This window comes from Cervus canadensis, chromosome 2, assembly GCF_019320065.1.
Source record: "Cervus canadensis isolate Bull #8, Minnesota chromosome 2, ASM1932006v1, whole genome shotgun sequence".
NCBI classification, from domain to species: Eukaryota; Metazoa; Chordata; class Mammalia; order Artiodactyla; family Cervidae; genus Cervus; species Cervus canadensis.
Genome location: NC_057387.1, coordinates 95,995,594 through 96,017,996, shown reverse-complemented (window position 1 = coordinate 96,017,996; position 22,403 = coordinate 95,995,594). Strand labels below are relative to the sequence as shown.

Here is a 22,403-nt window from a genome sequence, read left to right as displayed (position 1 = left end):
CACATCGTCTTCACTTGCCAGGTGAATAAACACATGGAGGACTAGAGGGCTAGGACCTCAGGCCCTGACACGTCTATGTGCAAACTCACAACTATCCAAACACAAAGCACCAACGTCAACTGAGATGAGTTCACATAGAATATATTTCACTCTTTTAAAAATAAAACTTTCAGCATAGCTAACATCCAAACTACAAAAATAAACATCTCCATATAAATAATTTATGTGGTGAGAGATGGGCAGGGATACAGAGTGCCTCCTCAGGAGTCACCAAGCAGTGGGGACCAGGCCCAGCAAAGGGTGCTAACAGGATCCCTCAGGCTTGGTCTGCTGGGGACAGCAGTGTGGGGTGGGAGGGGGGTCTGGGCTGCACTGCAGCCTGAAGTGCTGGCTTTTACCCCACCCAGACACAGGCCCAGGCCCAGAGGAGCCGGGCATGCAAGGCTGCTCACAGCCTAGACAGCGGTGGCTTTGTGTGGATTTCGGGGAGGTCTCCGATGGCCCAGTCAGGGGAGGGGATGAGGTGGCAGCAGCAGGGCTCCCCAGGAGTGCGCCCTGTCTTCAGCAATGCCCCCACTGCTTCCCAGTGACTTCGTGTGGCCTGAATGGGGTCTCCATGCTTCGGCTGCTCTTCACCCGGTGGCTGGACACAGTCCCCTAGAGCCGAGGTTGCTGGGGCCATTGGCAGCTGGTGTGGCAGCAGGCGACCAAGCAGGCTCCTCAGAGGCTGGGTGGATGTAGGCACCAGGCAGTGGGGGCGGGTGGAGGGCCACAGTCATGGAGGTAGTCACTCTGGCAAAGCTCTGGGGCAGGGTGGAGGATATCCCCCACCTGAGCCCTCCTCCCTGTGGAGCTGGGGGGCTCAGGACCTCTGTGCTCTCCTTGTACATCTGTACCACCTGGGGGGAAACAGCAGCCTCAGTGAGCCTGGGGGCTACTAGGGACTCAGCGCCCTTCAGCGACTTGCTGGTTGGGAAGCTGAGGTCTTTGGTGGCTTCCAGCAGGCGACAAGCGCTAACAAGGGACAGGATTTGAGACCAGGGGCCAATCCTGCACCTAAAGGCTAAGGTGGGTCCCAGGAAGAAGTCAGGAGGGCTGAAGGGCAGGGACATGATGTCTGGGCAAAAGGGGAGGCTGCTAACTTCAGCTGGTGGTACTTCATGGGGAGGGGGCCTTGTGAGTTGAGCCCTGTCTGTTGGCCACTGAGGGTGTTTTGTCTTGGTTCTGTCCCACCCCGCCCCCTGGGCTGGGAGCAGGACGGTGTGGTCACCTCTGGTGGGGGGCCCAGGATGGACAGCAGTACCGGCAGCAGCACGAGCCCGTGGAGGAGGCCCAGGAGTGTAAGTATTGTCAGCACCACGAAAAAGTACCTGGGGGTGTTAAGAGGGGTCAGCCCGGTCAGGTCCTGTATCCAGTGCAGGCCAGCCCTGCCTCCTTGCCCTGAGCCTTCCCCTACCTTACAATGAAGTCAAAGTTGGAGCCAGCAAGCATGAGCAGTCCTAGCAACGTGGAGATGGCCCCATCAGTCACTGGGGCAAATGTGCGCTCCAGGGCCCGGGCAGCACGCAGGTTCCGGCTACCCTGAGCGGTCAGGAAGCCCTGGGGGAACAAAGTGGTCCTGGAGCTGCTCCTCGACCAACCACGGCCAGCTCATCTATGTCCCCAAGGCTCACCTATGCCTGGCCCATAGAAGGCCAGGTGAACCGAGTTCCTGGGAACTGGGCAGGACCCAAGCACAAGTCCATGTGGGTAACCCTGTATAGATGAGTGAGACATGTGCTGTGTGTGCTTAGCCACTCAGTTGTGTCCGACTCTTCGGGACCCCATGGACTGTAGTCTGCCAGGCTCCTCTGTACATGGGGATTCTCCAGGCAAGAATATTGGAGTGGGTTGCCATGCCCTCCTCCAGGGGATCTTCCCAACCCAGGGATCAAACCCAGGCCTCCCACATTGCAGGTGAATTCTTTACCAGCTGAGCAAGGGAAGCCCATTAATACTGGAGTGGGTAGCCTATCCCTTCTCCAGGGGAACTTTCCAACCCAGGAATCGAACTGGGTCTCCTGCATTGCAGGAGGATTCTTTACCAACTGAGCTAGATGAATGAGACAGAGATGTCTAGAATAGGTTGGACTTCCCTGGTGGCTCAGCTGGTAAAGAATTCACCTGCAATGTGGGAGACCTGGGTTCGATCCCTGGGTTGGGAAGATCCCCTAGAGAAGGGTAAGGTTACCCACTCTAGTATTCTGGCCTGGAGAATGCTATGGACTGCATAGTCCATGGGGTGGCAGAGTTGGACACGACTGAGGACTGACTTTCACTTTCTTTCAGACTAGGTTGGCCATCTATAGCCTGTCCCGTGGTTTTGTTAATAAAGTTTTGTTGAAACACGGCCACACCCGTTCATGCACATAGCATCTATGGCTGCTTTTGTGCTACACTGGTAGAAAGACCATATTGCCTGACAAGCCTAAAATATTACTATCTGATTCTTTTCAGAAAAACTTTGCTAATGCCTGGTCTAGAAGGATGGATACTTCTCAGGGTAGCATTTCAGAGGCTTTCTGATTCCTTCTTGGTATGTTTCTGCATGCTGACTTTTTTGTCCCCCAAGGAGTCTATATTGTTCTTATAATCAGAAAAATAAGGATTTTATGGGGGAAGAAAGAAAGAAGCTGTTTGTGGGGTCTGGCCAGGTTTGTGTTGGAGCTCCCAACCGGTCCACTGCCCCCACCCCACCCCCACCCCGCCTCTGCCAGACAACATGAAGCTGTGGGAGAGGCCAGCCCACCTCTGTCCTGCATCTCTGTCCTGGAAGGATCTCGCCTTTACGCTGTCATCGAGCTACCACCCCATCGCTCTGATCCATAGTAAATCCATCCAAAACAACCGTCATTTCCCATTTTCTCACCTTCCATTCTGTCCTCATCCCATTCTGGTTAGGCCTTTGTCTCTCCTCTCTACTGAAATGGATGCTTATTTGTTTACTTACTTGTTTATCTCAACATTCTTGAAGATAGTGTGTCTGTATTGCTCTCATCTCCCCAGTCCTGAGCACACAGTATTTGTTGAAAACTGAATCAGCTGGCCCACCCCTCTCCTAGTGCCTGTGCTCACCAGAGCCACGTGGACGGTGAACTCGACACCAATGCCTACGGAGGCCACAAGAATCACCACCGGGATGGCACTCAGCTTGATGCCCAGGAAACCCATGATGCCAAAGAGCTCCACAGTCATCATCGCCAGGACCAGTACCTGGGGAGGGCAGGGCTCACACAGGGCTCCTGGCCAGGGCAGGTGGGGGAGCTATGGGTCCCTCCAGCCCCACTCCTGCAAGACTCACTATGAGCGCAGCCGTCCAGGGGTTGAGCAGCAGCAGCGCACAGACGAGGAAAGTACACAGCAGCAGGATGCAGACTGCCAGCAGGAAGCAGCGCCGCAGGCCCAGGTACTGCTCCCAGAAGAGGAAGGGGGAGCCGCTGGGGTAGGCACGCACCCCGGCCCGGCCGGCCTCGGCACACGCTGCCCGGGCCCCCTCGATGGCCTCCACGAAGTCTGCAGTCTTCTGGAGGCCGTGCAAGAGGAAGGGGAACTGGGCAAACTCCAAGGGCTGGGCCGCCGGGACTGTTGAGGGAGGGGGCGGAGGGAGAGGGAGGGGCAGCCGGTGAGCACCGGGCAGCCGTGGGCAGGGCTTCAGGGGAGGGCCTGTGTGGGCCCAGGTCCAGGCAGTTCGGGCTCCCCCGGGACTCACTGCGAAGGTTCTCCCCCGTGGTGTCGTACTTGTCATGCAGCCACTCAGGGGGTGGGGGATAGAAGTTGGCCTGCGAGGCTGCCAGACCCAGGGGGTCACTGCTCACCCACACGGTCAGCCCCATGTAGAAGAGCTCGGGTGGGATCAGCCCTTCCTTGTCCACCAGCTTCCTGGTGGTCAGCTGCAGAGGCAGAGGGGGTTAAGGCTGGGCCCATGGGGCCTGGAGCCCCTCTGTGCTCCCCAGCCCTCCGGTCCTCTTCCAACCTGGCTGAAATCCAGAGGCTCCTGGGCATCCCCGGTCTGGACGAGCAGCTTGTATGCCAGAGCCCCATCCTCAGAGCCATTGCGGTATGAGTGGCGGGTGATGCGCCCAGAAGCCCAGTCCTGGTCAAACGCAGCCTGGATTCCTGGGAGAGGACGGGGTAGGAGTCCAGTTGTCCTGTGGGCTCTGGGGGCTCCTGCCAGCCGCAGTCCTCCCGGCCCGTCTCCTCGCCTCTTACCCTGTAGCCAGTTGCGATAGTAGTGGAGCCAGGTGCGGGGTGCCTGGGTGGCCGGTGGGGGCAGCACGGCCTTGAGGGAACTGAAGCGCTGGTGCAGATCAAAGAGGGCGCGTTGGGAGTGGGCGTAGTCAAAGCCACCCTTTGTCACCAGAGCCACCTCGTACAGAGAGAAGTACCTGAGCTGGGCGCTCAGGAAGGCATGCTCCTTGGTGCCACGTGGCACCACATCAGTCAGGGCCAGACCGTCCTGCACCAAGGTCGCTCCATAGAGGCTCAGGCCCAGGAGAGCCCCAAAAAGTACCAGTACTACAGCCTGTGGGAAGAGGCGACTAAGCTGGAGGCCCAGAGACATCTAAGAAGTCTGTGCCACGTCCCACCTTGACCTGCCCGGGCCTGGAGGCTTACCTTGGTGTGGGACTGGAGCAACAAGGGTGCAAACTGAGAGCGGGCAAAATGGGCAAGATTCCAGCGGGCACAGGGCAGGGACTTGCAGGCTGCCTTCTGCCCTGTCCCCTCCTCCTGTCCTAGAAGGTCCCGTGTGGACCCTCCTGGGCTGAAGAGCTCAGAGCCCAAAGCGTCAGAAGGTGGTGGCACCAGGTGGGCTTGGGGAGGCAAGATGGTGACCACATGTTGGCTGCTGGCTTCACAGTGGGCAAAGGCTTGAACCGTGGCAGTCAGGTGGGCAATGCCCACTGGTACCGTCCCGTTCCCCAGCTCCTGGGGCAGAATCTGAATCACCCGAGCAGAGCAGGGGCTGGAAGAGGCAGAGAGGGGTTGAGGGTCTGGAAATGGTGCCAAGGGGACAGGACAGGATGGGGCTCAGGAGGGACGGCCCGGTGGGACAGGGGTACCTAGAGAAGCAGCAGAGCACATCCAGGCGCTGGCAGTGGCGCCGGTGCAGGTCCAGGCTGAGGACCGCGGGGAAGACAAGCATCACGGCTGCGAAGTTGCAGCCCACCACTATGGCTGCCTGCGGGGTGGGCAGGAGGGGCACAAAACCTGGATGAAGCCCGCTGGGCTCCATGCCCACGCCAAGCCCGGGCCCCATGGGTGAGGCCTCACCTGCAAGGAGAAGGCCCGCAGTGCAGGGATGGGAACCAGGGCGGCCATGAAGAAGGCAACCATGTTGTTGATGGACGTGAGTGTGACGCTGGTGCCCGTGCGCTGCAGACACTCCCCTGTGCGCTCCTGCCAGGACAAGGCCGAGTGAAGGACGGCAGGGGAGGGACAGGAGCCACACAGCAGCTAACGTTTATTGCCCTGTTCTAAGCACTCGAATTACCGATCCTCACCACACCCTTTACCACACAAACACTATGATTACCCCTGTTTACAGATGAGGAAGCGAGGCACAGAGAGGCTTATTACCAGCCCAAAGTCACTCAAACCAAGCGGCTCTGGGACCCTCAGCAGCATGGCCTGGGATGAACCCAGGCAGGAGGACGACGCCTCACCTGGAGAGGGGTGCCAGATGGAGCCTCTGTGAAGGCGTGTGCCAGCAGGAATATGTCGTCCACGCCGATGCCCAGCGCCAAGAAAGGCAGCACCTGGAGGGGCGTGGGGGCAGGCAGTTGGAGGATCTGAGCAGCCCGGGCTGTGGGCCCCAAGTCTGCCCGCAGACCTGGCCTACCTGGGTGGTGGCAGCGTTGAAGGCGATGCCCAAGAGGGCACACAGCCCCAGGCCCGAGGCCACCGCCAGGGCCACCAGCAGCACCCCAGCGAGGCCCACTGCACCCTGGGACTGGGCACAGTCCCACCGCAGCATTGTCACGCAGGCATAGGCTAGCTGTGGGGAGAGAGGGCAGTCTGGGATGGGGGCTCCCACGTGGGGCTGGTGGTGCGGGGCAAGGTGCCAAGAGGACCCACCATGAGCAGATAGCCCCCCACCACGCGGGCGGCGCTGACTTCAGAGAAGGCGTGCAGGATGTCATCCAGGGTGGTGGAGGAGAACGCATGGATCTGCTGGGATGCGTTCTCAGGCAGGGACTCCTGGGCCAGCTGGAGAGACAGGGTGGTGTGAGGCGCAGGAGGAGGCAGTGGCCTTGGGCACTATGCCCGCCAGCTCCACGCTGACCTGCACAAACCGCCGCTGCCAGGCCTGCAGGACCGTGCCCGCCTGCTCCTCACTCCAGCCAATGTCGTGGGTCTGGTAGTCACCCCGGAAGTGTTCGTAGAGCTGGCGGGGGCTCATCAGCAGGAAGGTGCTCTGCAGGGCCTCTGCCCTGGCGGTGGTGTAGGAGAAGCAGGAGTCAGGGCTGGTCTGAACGACTAGGAGGGCATGTGCAAGGGGCATTTGCCAGAGCTGCCTGGCATCAGGGTGTGGCTCCCCATGCCTGGGGCATCCCCTTGGCAACTCCTGGGGGGATGGTCCTACCTCAGCAGCTGTCCTTGGGGGTCTCTGGCCATGCCTCCCAACAGCAGCTCCTCCTGCCAGTGCATGAACTTGTGGGAGAAGCCGTGGCAGCCCCCACTCAACTCCTGAGCCACGTCGGGAGCCTGGAGGGGGTGGAGAGAAGCTCGTTACTCCAGGCCCTACTACTTGTGGGTAACTAGGTGTCTCTGGGCGGGCACCTCCAGGAACCATGCTTGCCACAGAGTTCCGTGGGCCTGGGGTGTAGATACTGTTGTGCTGGGCCTCTTGCCTGCTCTGTAAGCGAACAGCTACAGGCTGGCAGGGAGGAGACCACAAGAGGGAGCAGAGGCCTAGAAACAGGCTGCGGGGAGGAGCTGGCTGAACTTTGGTGGTTTTGGGAAAAGGTCCACATTCACAGGGCCACACAGACACTCAGGAAACCAGGTATGACACCCATGCTTATCTAATTTGTCTGGTCTCTCTGTACATGTGTGTTTTGATGAAGTCCAGCCTTTCTGGGCTTAGAAAAAGCCAAAGGGATTCATATGCTATTTGAGGAGTCCTTAGGAGAGCTGAATGGGAATGGAAAACTCCAGGTGTCGAGTGCTGTGTGGACAGGGTAACAGTGTCCAGGAAGTAGGGGGCAGAGCATAGAGCAGTCTGCTCTCTCCAGGAACAGGGGAACAGGAGGGGAAAGGGAAGGAAATGACCTCTCCCCTGCAGACCTGGCTGGAACCCACCTGCCTGCTGTGATGGTTAGGGGCACTCGATGGGCAGTGGAGGTCGTCAGGGTGCAGACAGGGCCGCCCCACGTAGGCCTGGCCCACCTGTGCCTTGTCTAGCAGCTCCCGGAAGCCCTCAAGGGAGGCAAAGGGGCCCAGCTCCTCCAGCAGCTGCTCTGGGTCCAGGTTGGTCCACTGGATGTCAGGGCGGCCCCTGCAGGGATAGTTTGTGGTTGGTGAGGATCAGGGATCAATGCCCATCCTCCAGGCTACTGCCATGGGGCCCACGGGGTAGTCCACCCCACTCCACGTGCAGGCTCAGTCCAGCAGGTTGCCGCAGTGAACTCTGAATGGATATAGGAGCTGAGACGGAACTCAAGACAGACGGTACTTAACACAAGGAAGAGACTCACAAAAGCCCCATTTCATTCCTTCCCAAACCGTCTACCCTTGGCTCTCATACATAACCATACAGGCGCCTGCCTGTAACAGGTTTTCTTTATGGCCTGGGCAGCAGCTGAGTTGACACCTAGCTAACTCTCCCTGGCAAAGTCTCTTTCTGGGGATCTTTTCTTTAAAAAAAAAGAAAGAAAAACAACTTTTGATTTTATATTGGGATACAGCCAATAACAATGTTGTGATAGTTTCAGGCGGACAGCAAAGGGACTCAGCCATACATATACATGTATCCATTCTCCTGGGGATCTTTTTTCTCCTTTGTTCAGATCTTACAGATCTTCATGTTTTATCTAAACAACACAGGTCTGCCTTTCCTTCAGAGGTGAGGAGAAGGGGGATGAGGAGAGAGCCCTGAGGCTGCCTGTGCCCTGACCCTGGCCTGGTGGTAATCAGGCCCTGGTGAGCTTTTGCTCACCGTCCCTCCTTTCTGCTGGGGAAGTCCTGGCAGGGGATGAAGCAGGGCCCCGGAGCGGCAGCAGCGGCACTCACGGCAAGTAGGCAGAGCCCCCTTGGAGTTTGGCTCCCTCCCAGAAGCAGTCGAGGGGGGTGAGGATCACGCATGGAAACAGCTTCTCAATCATCTGCCAGGGACATCCCAGGCCAAACATCAGTCCTGTCCCCGAGATGCCCCTACGCTCCCCCTTCCCCACCTCCCCGGCTGCAGAGAAGGCTCCACCTCTACCCTGTCTCAGAGGACAGTGCAAGAGACTCACCCGCTCAATCATTCCATTTTCAATTAGGGGAACTCCTGACTTGTAGCAGATTTTGTTCAGATCCCAGGACCTGCAATAGCCAGGGGCATGGGACGTCAGTAGAAGAGGGCAACTCCGGCTCCAGCCCTGCTATGGCACCTCTCGCTCCCAAGCTGCTCGGGGGCTCAGCCAGACTCACTTTCCATAGAGTGATACTTGCACTTTACTGGCGGTGAGGGCTGCCTGGAGGTGGAGGTCGAGTGCCTCGGGCGTGAGGATGTTCTCTCCCTCCTGGCGCGGGGTCTGTATCAACATCTGGGAGGTATACGCAGCCTCCTCCCCCAGCTTCTCCTTGGTGTATTCCAGTTCCTGGCTCACCCGGCTGCCTGCTGCCAGAACAGAGAGAGAAAGCTGGGGGGCAAGAGCCTCGGTGGATCCAAGCTCCAGGGAGTGTGGGACCCCAACCCCAGAGGCCTCCCAGGACAAGTGGGAAAAACTTCTCCTTGATGGCCATGCTGAGGCCCCAGGCTCCTGGCTCTTGTTTCAGAATCTGGAGTGGAGAGGTCCAGCTGTGTGGCTCTTTGGAACTCTTGTGAGACCTAAGGTTTCAGCATGAACCCGGCTGGCTGTGTTTGCAGCAAGTAACTTAAAAATGAGCAATCAACAGGAGCGGGGCCAGGGTAGGGTTTGGGGGTGTCCTGATAAGGGAGCCCCTCACTCAGTCTCTCTGTTCTGGCAGGGAGGACAACGAGGGACAAAGGGGCTGACAGGGAGGCTGCTGTTGGAGGGTGTCCTAAAGGAACAGGTCTAGTGCTGGGGCTGGTTCCTAGCTCAGGTTGTCCCAGACAGTGGTTTATATTCATACACCTTTCTGCAAACTGCTCTGTAAAGAGGGTGGGTGGCTGGGTAAATGTCTGGCAATAATGACTCTGTAGTGGCACAAGTGAGGGGGAGGATCAAACGGCCTTTCAGTGTGATGCTGTCAGCATACTGCCTCCTCTCAGGAAATAGCTCATGGACCCTGGCAGAGGTGACATCAAAGTGGGCTGGCAGAAGAAGATCCTGTTCACCAGTTTCTCAGTCCAGACATTTATGAATTCCAGCACCAGGCCTGCCTTCATCTTCTTGATCAAGTTCTGCATTACCCTGGCTGCGGAGGCCAGCTCTGTACCAGAGGCCTGGGGAGGCAGGGAGGTTTGAGGGATGCTATGACCTGACTATGGTTTGGGGGAGACAAGGGCTAAGGCCAAACCACCCCGGAGGCTTTGTGGACGTGGCCTGGTCTTAGGCCCAGTCCTGCTTTTCCCAATCTGGGGCCTCTTCCTGGGCCCACTGGACTGCTTCTCCAAGACTCCAGTCCTACTTGGGATCATCATACCCCTCCATCTCTTTCAAACCCACATAATCCCCTCACTCATGAGAGCCCCAAACTCCTGGTCACGCTCATCACAGATTCACCCCTATGCTCATCCCCACTCCCAGTCACATTCCTGACCCCCCCACCCCCCGCAATGAGCAGTCTCACACAGCCATCCCGCCTTCTCTGCTGTCAATTCCACATATTTCTTTTCTTCCTTTCCTGAGTCCCTGCTTCTGCAGCCCTGTACCTCAGTGTTTATTTCACCAGGCTTAGGCCAGAGCTGCCACAAGGAGGGACAGGAGCAGAGGGCAGAGATAAGCTCCCCACAATAAGGGAATTTGCTGAGGGGACCGAGGTATGGAAGAAAGAAGCAACCCAGAGCTAATGAGAAAGCAAGAGAAAGGGACAGGCACAATTTAAAACAGTATCAAAGGACTTCCCTGGTGGTCCAGTGGTTAAGAATCTACCTTCCCATGCAAGGGGCATGACTCCAGTCCCTGATCGGGGAATTAATAAAACCCCACATGCCTTGGGGCAACTAAGCAAGCCCACTCGCCACAATGGAAGATCCTATATACTGCAATGAAGATTCTGAGTCCTGCAACTAAGACCCGACACAGCCAAATAAATAAATAAATGTTAGAAATAATAAAATACAGCATCAAAGAGAATAAGGAGTCCTCAGAGAAAATGAGGAAGAGAAAGTTATGTTTTGGCTGACAGTGATGGTGCGTTATGAGGACAGATGAACGGGGTGTACTGTGCAGGCCAGAAGAGACAGCAGGTGTCTGGGGGAGCACAAAGGCTTCCAAACAGACCTGGCTTTGGGTCTTGGCTCTGATGCTTGGGGTAAACTATTTAGTCTCTCTGACCTGCAATTTCCTCATCTGAGAAATGGGGACAATGCCCACCTTGGTGGCTTGAGAACCAAAGTGATGGGATTTCCCTGGTGGTCCGGTGGTTAAGAATCTGCCTGCCAGAGCACATTGGTTTGATCCCTGGTCAGGGAAAATTCCACATGCCTCGGAGCGACTAAGCCCTTGTGTCACAACTACTGAGCCCACACCCTAGAGCCCATGCTCTGCACACGAGAAGCCGCCGCAATGAGAAGCCTGCAGACCGAAACTAGAGAGTAGCCCTTGCTCTCCGCAACTACAGAAAGCCTGTGTGCAGCGACAAAGACAGAGCGCAGCCAAAAATAAATAAATACACAGAATCAATATGAGCGAAGTACTTAGGAAGTTGTCCAGTACCCAAGAGCTACAGATATGGAATTATCATTCAATAGTTGCCATGAGAGAAATGATATGACAGAAACATGAGAAAGAACTAAAGAAAACATGAGACTGTAAGTAAGTGGGGAGAAAGTAGGCAGAACAGGGGAAGGAGACTCAAAATCATCACATCTGTTAAAAACTTTACAAAAGGGATAATATAACTGGTTAGAGCATGCTTAGAGTCCACTTTATAGGTAATCCAATGAATGCAACTTACCGTCTTTCAACCGTCTTGAGATAGCATCACTGACTCAGTGGATATTAGTTGAGCAAACTTCAGGAAATAGTGAAGGAACTTCAGGAGATGCTGCAGTCCACAGGGGTCACAAAGAGTCGGATATGACTGAGCACACATGATATTGCAATATATTTTAGGACCCACAGAAACGTTCACAATCTTTGGTCTAGAAATTTCACATGTAAGGACCTGTAAGCTTTTGTAGGGACTGAGGCTGTCTCTGTATGAAATGGGAGCCATGGGAGGTTTTGAGCAGAGAAGTTGAGATGACCTGGCTTTTTCATCACCTTAAATATTCCGGAGCTGAGTTGTGAATAATGAACAGGAGTTGGCCAGGGTAAGAAGCCAGGGAAAGGGGTTCTGGACCAAGTGTGTGCAGGTAACTGTCAGGGGCTCAGCACTGCTGGGCTGCTAAGAGTGCTGGAGAGACAAAGCTGGGGAAGCAACCTAGAGTGTGCTGGGGAGCTTGAACTTGATTCTAGAGACTACCCGGAAGCCAGAAGAGTGGTGGAAGGGCTCTGTGTGCATGTGGGCGCTAAGCCGCTTCAGCTGTGTCTGACTCTTTGTGACCCCATGAACTGTAGCCCACTAGACTACTTTGTCCATGGGATTCTCCAGGCAAGATATTGGAGTAGGTTGCCATTCTCTCCTCGAGGGGATCTTTCTGACCCAGGGACTGAATCCAGGTTTCCGGCATTTCGGGCAGATTCTATAAGGGGTCTAGCACTAAGCTCTAAGCACTAAGGGAAGCAGTAAGAGACTGACTGACTTGGTCAGATTTAGATGCACCACAGGAGGGCGGTGTGGAGGCAGATTTAAAGGTGAGGGGAAAGGGCAGCCCCTTAACAGACCTAGATTTCCTGGGCCATCCTCAGAAAGGCCTAGTGATTCAGGGCAGCTGGGCCCCTCCCCAGCCTTAGAAGCTGAAATTTGATGAGTCTAAGAAGTCATTTATAATTCCACTGTCTTTGCCAAGTGAAGGATTTAGACATAGGATGCTACACAGTTCTTGCCAAAATAACCAAATGGGAAGTCCGTGGGGGTGGGTGGTGGGAAGGGGTGGGTAGTAAAATTTTCCTCACTTTCAAAAAAGGTGTGCAAGACAGGCATGACTTCCCTTTTCTACCATGGCAGCGGCAGCAGCCACCTTGGGAGAAAGCGTGATAAACCTGAGGGCAAAAGCCCAACATACAGAAGAAGGCAGAGGAGAAAGATAGAAAAACCTTTTGCTGATGTCCTTAGGTTGCTGAGTTATCTATTGTGGAACTTCTCTACTCTGTACTGCTAGACTTCTTGTTGGCGGGGGAGGAGGGAAGTAATAAATCAATCCTCTTCCTTTCTCCCTTTCCCTTTCTCTCTCTTTAATATGGCTAAACGCATTCTAAATGATACAGTAAGGGGTGTACTGCCAGGTCTTAGCTAGAGCAACTGCCACAAGGGTGGAAAGAAGGGATCCCTCATGAGAGAGGCTGAGAAGGAAGAATTTTAATTGTTTAGTAACCAATTAACTGAGCAAGAAGAACTGAGACTGGCTCTCAAGGTTTCAGCCTTGGGAATCTGAGTGAATAGTGGTTCCACCAATTGATACCTGGCTGTCACCTGCCTTCTAGACAGAAGGGCTGTATGTTCCTTATCTTCAGGGACAGCTCCAATTTCAAACCATTTCTATCACTGTTCCTGAAAGTACTAGTTGGACTCTACATTGTGATTTTTCTTTGCTTTCTTTCTTGTTACTATTTTTTTGGCTACACCACCTGGTTTGCAAGATCTTAGTTCCCTGACCAAGGACTGAACAGGGCCCTCGGCAGTGAAAGCACAGAGTCCTAACCACTGGACCACCAGGCAATTTCCTGGGATTTTTATTTTAGAGAATTTATCTCTGAGTCCTTCACCTTTAACACTGACCAGGAAGGAGAAGTCACATTCCAAATCTCACCATGGCAAAGCTGGTGAGTCCAGAACTCTCAGAGCTAATGCCATGCTTCTCTCTTTGCTCTCCGTATTAGCAAAACAGGAAAGGAATGGAGAATACCCATCAGTCCTCATTGCCGAGGGTATTGCTGGAAGAAGCCTCAGAGAAAAGTTCAGGTCAGGATCACTGCTTTCAACTCACCTCCAGCCCCAATAGAGAGCAGAGTGATGTTCCAAAACAAAGGAAAAAGACCTAGGAATTGATTCCTGTCCTCTTATATGACCCTCCCACTAAGAACACCAAAACTCCAGTGAGATCAAGCCTGGCCTGTGCTGGAATGCAGGAGAGAGGATGAGGAAACATGGAGGTTCAAGCAGTGTTTAGACTGGGAAGATCTGGGGAATGGAGAAGGAAGAAGGGTGGGAGACAGCCTCTATTGTGGCAGGAAATCCAAGAGTCATTTGGGACCACCCAGGCAGCAATGGTGTGGGTGGGGGTAAGTGTCTGTTCGTGTATGCACATGTTTGTCCTGGGGCTACGGGCGGGCAGGCAGGCAGGCAGGCACAGAGAAACATCTGCTCTGGACCCCAGGGCTGGCCTGGAGTGTGTATATATGTGAGAGTCTGCAGAGGGTGGGGGGTAGGGTAGGATGAGGTGTGGGATCCTAACAGGCAGGCAGGCTCCAAGAAACATCTGCTCTGGATCCTCAGGCGTGCCAGCATTTAAAATAACTTAGGGGTGTGAGAGTCTAACCTGGCCCTGCCTTTGGGTGTGGGCCATGGCTGGGGGAGATCTGGGGGAGCCCACAAATGCAAACTTCCCAGGAAAGAACAGAGAGGAGTTTGACTCTGTTAAAGGGTTGTCATACCAGGCCCCAGGAAAGGGGAGTTATGTCAAAACCATTAATAATAAATCATTTTAATCTAATGCTTCCCTTAGGAAGTAAAGATCTGGTTCCATTTGACTCTGCTGTTGCCTCAAAGTGCAGATTCTGTGACACTTTTCCACTAAACACTTGCAGGGGGCCTCGATGTATGGGACCTCTCCCTGGAGGCCTGCCAGATGATTTATCAGTTCCCCCAGCCTTCTAGTTCTAACACTTCTATTTCTCCTACTCAGATGTGATCTCTCCCTGCCTTCTCTTATATGACACAATTTTTTTCTGCTTTGTATTATATTGTATATTACATCACAGCATGTATTTTACTTTCCTTGCTACTGAAAGATGGGTCTTGTTTTAGTTGCCTTACAAACACTGCAGTACAGTCAAATACATATAAAAGATTGCCAGTAAATGCTAAATAAACACACATACACTCACAGGCTCCATATGCCTGTTCACCAGGCTCCACCATCTGCAGATGTCCGTTTATACGTGAGGGAGGAGCAGTGCTCCCAGGTGCCCAGGCTCTGGCAGGCAGGTGCCCCCTCCACCCAGAGCAAAGCCCACTAGAACTCAATAGCCAGCTTCTCACCCTATTCCTGTCTTGGGCTTACTATATCCAAGCAACTACAGCCAGTGCCCACAACTCACCTTCCACCCAGAGCTGTTCTAGGTCTGTCTCAATGATGGCCACACGGAGACCCAGTGCTAGGGCCCCAAAGGCCAACAGTCCCAGGAAGAGCACTTTGCCACAGTGTCTCTGGATCCCGCAGCCCAAAGAGAAGAGCAGGCCCTGGAAGTAAGCACGGAGCCAGAGCGGAGCCTTCAGGCTCCCAGCTAGGATCTGGGATAGAAAGAGAAGGGTCAGCCAGGCATTACTGCAACCACCCATGAAACCTCTCCCTTTTCTCCTTATACCACCCTATGCCAAGCTCTAGCTTCTTGGTTTCTGGATGCAAGACAGGGAGGACCTACACAGACACGGGCCCAAACTTGGAAAAAATTTAACTCCATTCCCTGCCTCCCACCCAATACACACTTGAAGAAGGCACAGATTCATTTTCTGAGATAGGATACACACACACACACACACACACACACACACACGGGTTCTCAGGTGGACAGAGGTCGACATAGACACCCTCTCTCTCACCAGGCAGATGCTGAGGACACACACACAGAGTTTTCCCAGGGTTTAGAGACATTACATTTTGCAGACCCGGTTCCTTCTTCCGCCTTCCCCTCCACTCACCTGGGGTGTTGCAGGTCGAGCTGGGGGTGTGTAGCCCGGGGGCAGCTCCCCGAGAGGTGGCGGCCGAGCCATGCTGGCGGGTATGGGGGGGCATGGGCGCCCCCAACCTGCGTTATCTGGGAGCCCTCATAGACTGGCCTGGCCCGGTGTACCGCTGAGTTACGCGTCGGAATTCAGCGGGGCCGCTAAGACGCGGATAAGGGTGTGCAGTGATGTCCGCGAGCGTGAGGAGTGGGGCAGTGAGGCTCGGGGAGCAGAGCCGGAGCCGGAGTGGGTCCCGCGTGCAGGAACTGGACCGGCGCGGTTGGATTTGGCGACCGCAGTGCCGAGGAGGCGTCTGCAGTCCCAGAAAAAGGGAGCGGGCTGGGGCTACGCCCTCCCATTGGCTGAGTCTCCCGCAAATTACCCGGAGCCTAGCGGCCGGATCTGCTGCTAGGCAACAGCGCCGCGGGGGGGCGGGGCGGGAGACCACCCAGGCAGGGCCACCCTCCGCCTCGCTTCCCCGCCCGGGCGTCCGCCGGGCCCTCGGGGAGGAGGAGGGAGGGAGGGAGGGAGATCCTGGAGAGGCGAGGTGTTGGCCAAATGTAAGTCAGGAGAGTTCAGTGCTAAGAGGTGTCGACCCAACCAAGACCCAAAGACTTCTTTCTACAGTTCTCTGCGTGCATTCTCTCCCCATTCAGTTCCTTCTCTCCACTGAGGCCATAGTCATCTCTCTAAAATGCAAATCTGATTATAGCTCCAAAACACAAAGCCCACGTGGAGTACAGCGCTCTGCAGAATCTAAAATCTTCTCTCCCATAGTTCCTTCATACCCCATGTTCCTTCCAGCCCTGCAGAGTTACACGGAAATTCCTACACCCACCATGTTAAGCCATGTATTTCTGCCTTTGTACATGTTGGGGCCCTTTTGTTTTGGCAGACCATCTTCAAAACTGAACTTGAGGGAACTCTGTGGCAGTCAGGTGATTAGGCCTTTGCGCTTTCACTGCCAAAGTAAGGGGGTTCAGTCCCTAGTCGGGGAACAGGCCCGAGTGGTGTGGCCAACCTCCCCAAACCAAAACAAAACCCCCTGAAACTGAGATGAGTTAACCATGTCCCTTTGCAGCCTTTCTTGATTCACACCACCCTCCTAACGGATAGTTGCATCTTTCTTTGTGCTCCTTATAACACTTAATTTATATATTATTGCATTTGATACAATTTATGTACTTGAAAGTCTGCCTGCCTCACTAGATAATAAGTAGGTGTTCAATAATTGTTGAATGAATCATTTGAGAGTTGCAGAAACTAGTCTTGGAAATGACTTGGAAACAGAAAATAGTCCCTTTATTAAACTTTCATCAACTATCTGGCCTCTGAGCATGCTGTTTCTGCAGGTTCCTGACTGATTAACCCTGAATGGCACAGGAGGGCAAAATCAATATACCAGCATGTAAAGTTTGAGAAAGATAAGAAAGAATCTCCAATAAACACATTACTGTAACACAACTACTATTATCTCTGGCCGATATCTTGGTCAATTCTTCCAGATTTGTTTATGATTACATCATAAACATTTCATATTACTGCATAGTCTCTGTATCAATCATCTGGAGAATGTCCTTAGGACAGATTCCCAGAAGTGTGTTGGGTCAAAAAGTATGAACATTTTTATGGCTCTTGCTACATATTACCAAACTGCTTCTTGAAAACTTGTGTCAACTAACATAATCTCCCTGGAGATCTCTCCTCAGTTCTGGGGAAAGGGGAATTTTAGGCCGAGGGGGTGAACACCTAGTGGGTGTTCATCCAGCATAGCACTTTGTTCCTCCCTGTCATAGAGAAGAGGGTCCTGTTACAGATAAAGAAAGTGTAGCCTAGGGAACTTCCCTGGTGGTCCAGTGGCTCAGTGCTCCCAAGGCAGGGGGTCCAGGTTCCATCCCTGGTCAGGGAACTAGATTCCACTTACTGCAACTAAGAGTTCACATGCTGCAACTAAATATCAGTGCAGTCAAAAAAAATGCACCCCCCCCCCCAAATCAACATTTTTTTAAGCATACCCTCAGCAATTCTCTGGAAATAGAAAGAGCCTCTAAACTAGGTTGTATGGGCCCTTAGATTGCTTTTGCAGTTCCAGCAAAAGATGGGTATGGCTAGGTGTCATCAGGACTAGAAGCAGAGAGGATTTGCTGTAAGTAGTTCTTAAGACTTCCTTCTTGCTAGATTTGCAGACATAAAGTCCATGGAGAAATAGATTTATAGTCATCTGGGCCTTGGGACTCTGTTTCCACACCAGGCCTACCACTGCTAACAGCACATCCATGGATGCTTTAATGGCAGGGCCTGCCTCCTGAGCAAATTTCCTGCTTTGTAAGGTCCAAAGACCAGGGTAGAGGAATTGGTCTGTAGTTCCAACAGTTCCAACCAGGGCCTGGTGTTCTCTGGCTGCTTTGAGCTCCAAAGTGACCTTTCTTCTCCCCAACAAAGTGAGTTCCTAAGTATAGCTGAGCTCAACCGGTTGGTGATCTAAAGCCACAGATCCCAGGGACCGGGAGGGATGAAGCTCCTCTTTTCTCTCTATAAGCAGCTTGCTTCAACTATGGAATAGCCTGGTTCACAGTCACTTCCACTGGATCTGGGTATGTGTCTTTGGCCCAAACCAGAGAAATTCTCCAAAGACAAACAAAAGAGAAAAGCCATCCTTCATCACCACCAAGGAGTAAATCTAACTACTGATTTATGGGACAAACATTCCTTAAGGTCTCTTATGGATCCATCCTTTTCTAAGCTCTGAGGTTGTAGGGTACCTGCTTTTTATTTTATTTTTTTTTAGTTCTACCACTTTATTGCTACCAACCCATCTCCCTCCACCCTCGTGCACACACGCTCAGTCATGTAACCCCATGGACTGCAGCCCGCCAGACTCCTCTGTCCATGGACTTTTCCAGGCAAGAATACTGGAGTGGGTTGCCATTTCCTTCTCCAGGGTACCTGCTTTTTAAAAGTTCATAGCCTAAGAGGGAGCACACAGACCACAGGGGAAACCACTATGAGCTAGAATACTCGGAAATTTCCAGAAGAGAGAGGAACTGGATGGGAAAAGTGGGAGGGTGACAGAATCTAAAAGGAAAGGACATGATTTAAGGTCTGGATCTTTCATTTACTGGTTATGAGATCTTGGGCAGATTATATAGTGTGACATTGCCCTAAAGTTTAAAGGAGATAATATATGTGGGCTAGGAGCAGTGCCAGGAAAGCTGAGGTGAAACACACACAGTCATACTGTTGGGGAAAGTGGTCAGCCTGGCTTCAGGGCAGGATCCATGAGGGCGGACTAGGTCAGGCTTTCTTTCCCTGCCATTCCCTAAGCTATTCACTTGCCACGCTTTGGCTTTGGGCTGGCTTCTGTTATCTGGGCCAAAGTCAATAACCCTGAGATGTGGAGGAGAGAAGCAGAGACCTGAGCAGCCCTCCACTGCCACCCACTATGTTTAGGGACCACGTCTAGTACTGTATGCCCCTTCCCTCTAGGCAGATTTATGCCAATAAGACCTGCCAAGTCTCTAGTGCTAGAGGATGCAACCAGAGATCAGAAAATGACCTTTTACCTCGATGGCGAGGTAAGGAGAGAGGATTAAGAATCAAAGTAGAGGTACTTTCCTGTGGTTCAGTGGCTAAGACTTTGTGTCCCCAGTGCAGGGGGCCTGGGTTCAATCCTTGGTCGGGGAACTAGATCCCATATGCCATAACTAAGACCCGGTGCAGCCAAAAAAACAAACAATCAGAGTAGAATTTCCCTGTTTATCCATGGCAGAAAAGCCCCTGATGGAAGCCTTCCGGGTGGTGGCAGATGGCTCAGGTTGAGGACGGGGCATCCTGACCTCTAGTAGAATGTGTTCTCCTGCTTAGCCTCTTTCCCTCCCTGTCAGCTCCATCAGAGCTGAGCTTTCTAGACCTTCTGTCTGGGTGGTCCTTCCCACACCCATCTCCCCTTTCCTCAGACACATTTAACTATTTAGAAAGCAGTATACAAAAACCTGGCTTATGTATTAATACTTCCTTAGGGGGAGGGATGCTTGTGGATTTTAAAGAAAAGTATACTCATTGCAATTCTCTGGAAACAGAAACAGCTTCTAAACTAGGCTATGCAGACCCTAGATCACTCTTGGGGGTCCAGCTAAAGAGAGTTTTCCCCACACTCTCCCATGCAGATGGGAGTGGGCTAGCAAGAGTAATGTGGTGAAGAACTGGGAAGAAGTTCAGCTTCTGGCCTTGGCAGTCAGTCCCTTTATAGGCTCAGGGAGCTCTTGCTAGCAAGTAGGGGAGAGGTGTTACCGCGGGTGGGGGTGGGGGTTCTTGGAGTGGTAGCCATCAAATTGTGTCTGATCTGGCAAGCTCCCAGAACCCCATTTCTCAACACCTCCTCAGAGACTTCCTTGATTTGTCATTAAAGGCTCCCTGCCCCTCTCCTTCACTCCCCTTGTGTAGCACCACTCGGAGAGGCAGGGCAGAGCCTGTCAATTCTTTTGCCTGCCTAGCCTTCTGGCTTCTATCCCATGAAGAGGTAGCTGGCCAGTGGACATTCAGTTGCTCATTCTATTTCAAACCTCTGGAGATGTTGCCAAAAGAAAACAAAAACTGTCCTGCCTTCTGGCAGACAGAAAGAACAGAAGAGAAATCAAAGCATCTTGGGCACCCAGCCAGTTTTGGAGTTGGTGGAAACAATAGCAGCAGTGTCCCAAGCTGGGGGCTGCTCCCAGCTGGGACTCAAACTCAGCAAGGCCTTCCCCTGGGGAACCCTTACCTTGTCTGTTTCTTTCAGCTCCCTTCTTTCCTTGGAGCAGAAGCAAGGGAAGGCAGAAGACAGGCTTTTCCTCTACCCAAGGGCTCAATGGGGAAGATCAGAAAGGAGAGTGGGAAGGTTCTGGGACAGTATAACCAATCCCTTCCCTTCCCGAACCCTATCCTTCCTCCAAACCCACCCACTTCTAGCCCCCTTCTGCGGTCAAGGAGCCATCTTCTGTACCTGAACCCCAGGCATCAGAAAGCTCTGAGAGGGGATAAAACCTGAGATTAAAAGGGCCCTTAAAAGTCACCCAGTTCAACTTTTCCATTTTGCAGATGTGTAAACTCAAGGGCAGACAGTGACTTGTCCAAAGCCAGACTACATTCCAGAGCGCAGATCTTCTATCCAGGCCAGGACTGTCTCCAGCACCATCGCTGCCCCACACATTTAATTTCAGCTCCAAACAGAATAATCTTGGGCACCATCACAGCTCTTTATTTCTACCTCCCCACAGTCCTCTAGGTTTCAACCACTCTGCTGGCCCATTTCAGCTTCTCTCTGATGAGGGCAGACTTTCAGGAACCTTGTCCTGACTAGTGGGGAGAATGTGGAGCTCTAGAGCAACCCAGAAGGCTGATGGAGGTGGAGCTCCCCCAGGGGAGGAATGCTCGGTTAGTCTCTCACAAGTCCAATGACAGCAACTAAGATTCAGGCAGGATCACTCAAATGAACTTGAGAGACTTCAGATTTTTGAAACAATGTAGAAACCAGTATTTCAAATCTTTCTTTATAATTACTGCCACCCACAGTGAACACATCAAGAGAAACCTTTACTTTGATAAATCTAGGAGGTGAAATCTCACCCCAGGAACCACTTTCATCTTCCACCAAACACCTGCAGGTGGTAAAAGTGGTGTAGGGAGAGGCAGGATCGGAGTATGAGTATCTGGGAGTGGGGGTGGTGAAGACAAGGTGGATGGGGTTCCAGAAGAGCTGTGGGAATCAAAGTCTCATTTCTCAATTACCTGAAGCAGCAGAGTCTATATAATTAGGATATAAAGGAGTGCAGCTGGAGAAGAATCAGTAAGAATTTCAAATGATGATCTGGGTTCCTGGCTCTTCCTTTCCCAGTTGGGCAGACCTCACTAAGAAGAGGTGAGAAGGGGTCTGGCTTCTCTCAGACCACAGCTTTCTTTTATTGTTCTTGCCTCCACTAAAACCTGTGGGGATAGCATTGTTGGCTAGGCAGGGGCTGCCTCCTGCTTGCTTTAAGGGGCTCCAGGGTAAAATAGTTGGGCTGGAGAAACTGACCAGACACTGGGAGGATGGGAAGTAAATGGCAGGGGTGGGAGGGTGAGGCTGGGGTGGCATGGGGGCAGGGGCCAGGAACCTGTGTGGGTAGGTATCGGAGCAGAGTAGTTAAGTCTTGGGCTGAGATTCAGGGGCAAGGTTGCCCACACTGGCAGCTGCAGGAGGTGCATCACATGCAGAGGTGGTAATGGTAGCAACTAGGCCTACAGATCTAGAAAGCCTGATTAGGGTTGGGGACTGATGTACCCTCAGGTCCTTTCAGGTGGGAGATGTTTTAAGGAATAGGCTGGGCCAGCCAGTTGGAAAGTAGCCCTCCTGGGAGTTTCACCACTGGACAGCTGCCGCCCCTGCCTGGTAACCTTGGTGGACAAGAGCCAGGCCATGTGTCCTATCTTGTCCCACACGCTGGCTCTTGACAGTTTTTCCAACAGGCACATACACTGCATGCTTGGAGCCCGACTACTCCATAAGTCTCTACAATGCCTTTGGGAGCCCTTCTTTTATTGGGAAATAAATACAGAGTCAAACAGGTGGGCCAGCCAACATCTGTAGTTCTGGGGGCCAAAAGGAAGGAGTCTGACTTGCTCAGAACTCAGATCTCCATGAGCTGGTCATTCCCCACGATCACCTCGTTCACTCGTTTGGCTATAAAAGAAAAAGAAAAGGTTATTTGAGAACTGGAAGCAAATGATTTCATTTCAAATCCAATTACTTCTAATTCTGTGTTCATAAACATTTATTCCTCTCTGATGTGGCTCTGCTCTTTAGAAGCTCTTGGGAATAACAACTTGCCAAAAGGACTTTGGGAGAGATAGCATCCTCCCACCCAGGAGGTGGGAACTGACTCTATACACCTGGCTTTCAGGAGACTTCCCATCAGAGGGGAACTGGAACTGAGTCTTAAAGGATGAATAGAGTTTTTTCAGGCAGT

At 52.9% G+C, this 22,403-nt stretch overlaps 2 protein-coding genes across 8 annotated transcripts in view; both read right to left on the bottom strand.

Annotated features, from left to right (window-relative positions):
* Positions 1-120: 120 nt before the first annotated feature.
* Positions 121-18,268, bottom strand: PTCH2 (patched 2). 7 transcript variants are annotated; one of them, XM_043461525.1, is made up of 22 exons: positions 15,397-18,257; positions 14,796-14,988; positions 8,674-8,863; positions 8,496-8,565; positions 8,272-8,363; positions 7,342-7,537; positions 6,623-6,744; positions 6,323-6,470; positions 6,115-6,246; positions 5,879-6,034; positions 5,703-5,795; positions 5,311-5,436; positions 5,100-5,218; positions 4,654-5,002; positions 4,249-4,336; positions 4,013-4,155; positions 3,749-3,929; positions 3,341-3,621; positions 3,115-3,252; positions 1,457-1,599; positions 1,271-1,370; positions 121-899 (listed from the first exon to the last, which is right to left on the bottom strand). In XM_043461525.1, the coding sequence occupies exons 1-22, from the start codon at positions 15,466-15,468 to the stop codon at positions 633-635; spliced, it is 3,399 nt and encodes a 1,132-aa protein (XP_043317460.1). In that variant the 5' UTR covers positions 15,469-18,257; the 3' UTR covers positions 121-632. The 7 variants fall into 7 exon arrangements, with proteins under 7 accessions (XP_043317460.1, XP_043317458.1, XP_043317457.1 ...); XM_043461523.1 differs by having other exon boundaries at positions 4,249-4,561; positions 8,695-8,863; positions 15,397-18,256; XM_043461522.1 differs by having other exon boundaries at positions 4,249-4,561; positions 15,397-17,400.
* Positions 18,269-20,934: 2,666 nt separating this feature from the next.
* Positions 20,935-22,403, bottom strand: part of EIF2B3 (eukaryotic translation initiation factor 2B subunit gamma) — a 105,813-nt gene continuing 104,344 nt past the window's right edge. Inside the window, exon 12 of the mRNA XM_043461520.1 lies at positions 20,935-22,117. Within this exon, the coding sequence (XP_043317455.1) occupies positions 22,065-22,117 (53 nt within the window). The 3' untranslated portion in view covers positions 20,935-22,064. The remainder of the gene's footprint in view (positions 22,118-22,403) is intronic.

Coding starts and splice junctions, on each gene's coding strand:
- PTCH2 (XM_043461522.1), bottom strand. CDS start 15,468: ATGGCTCGGCCGCCACCTCTCGGGGAGCTGCCCCCGGGCTACACACCC. Junction 6,471..6,622: donor CCCCAAGGACAGCTGCTGAG/GTAGGACCATCC, acceptor CACCACCGCCAG/GGCAGAGGCCCTGCAGAGCA. Junction 4,562..4,653: donor TGCTCCAGTCCCACACCAAG/GTAAGCCTCCAG, acceptor CTCTTCCCACAG/GCTGTAGTACTGGTACTTTT.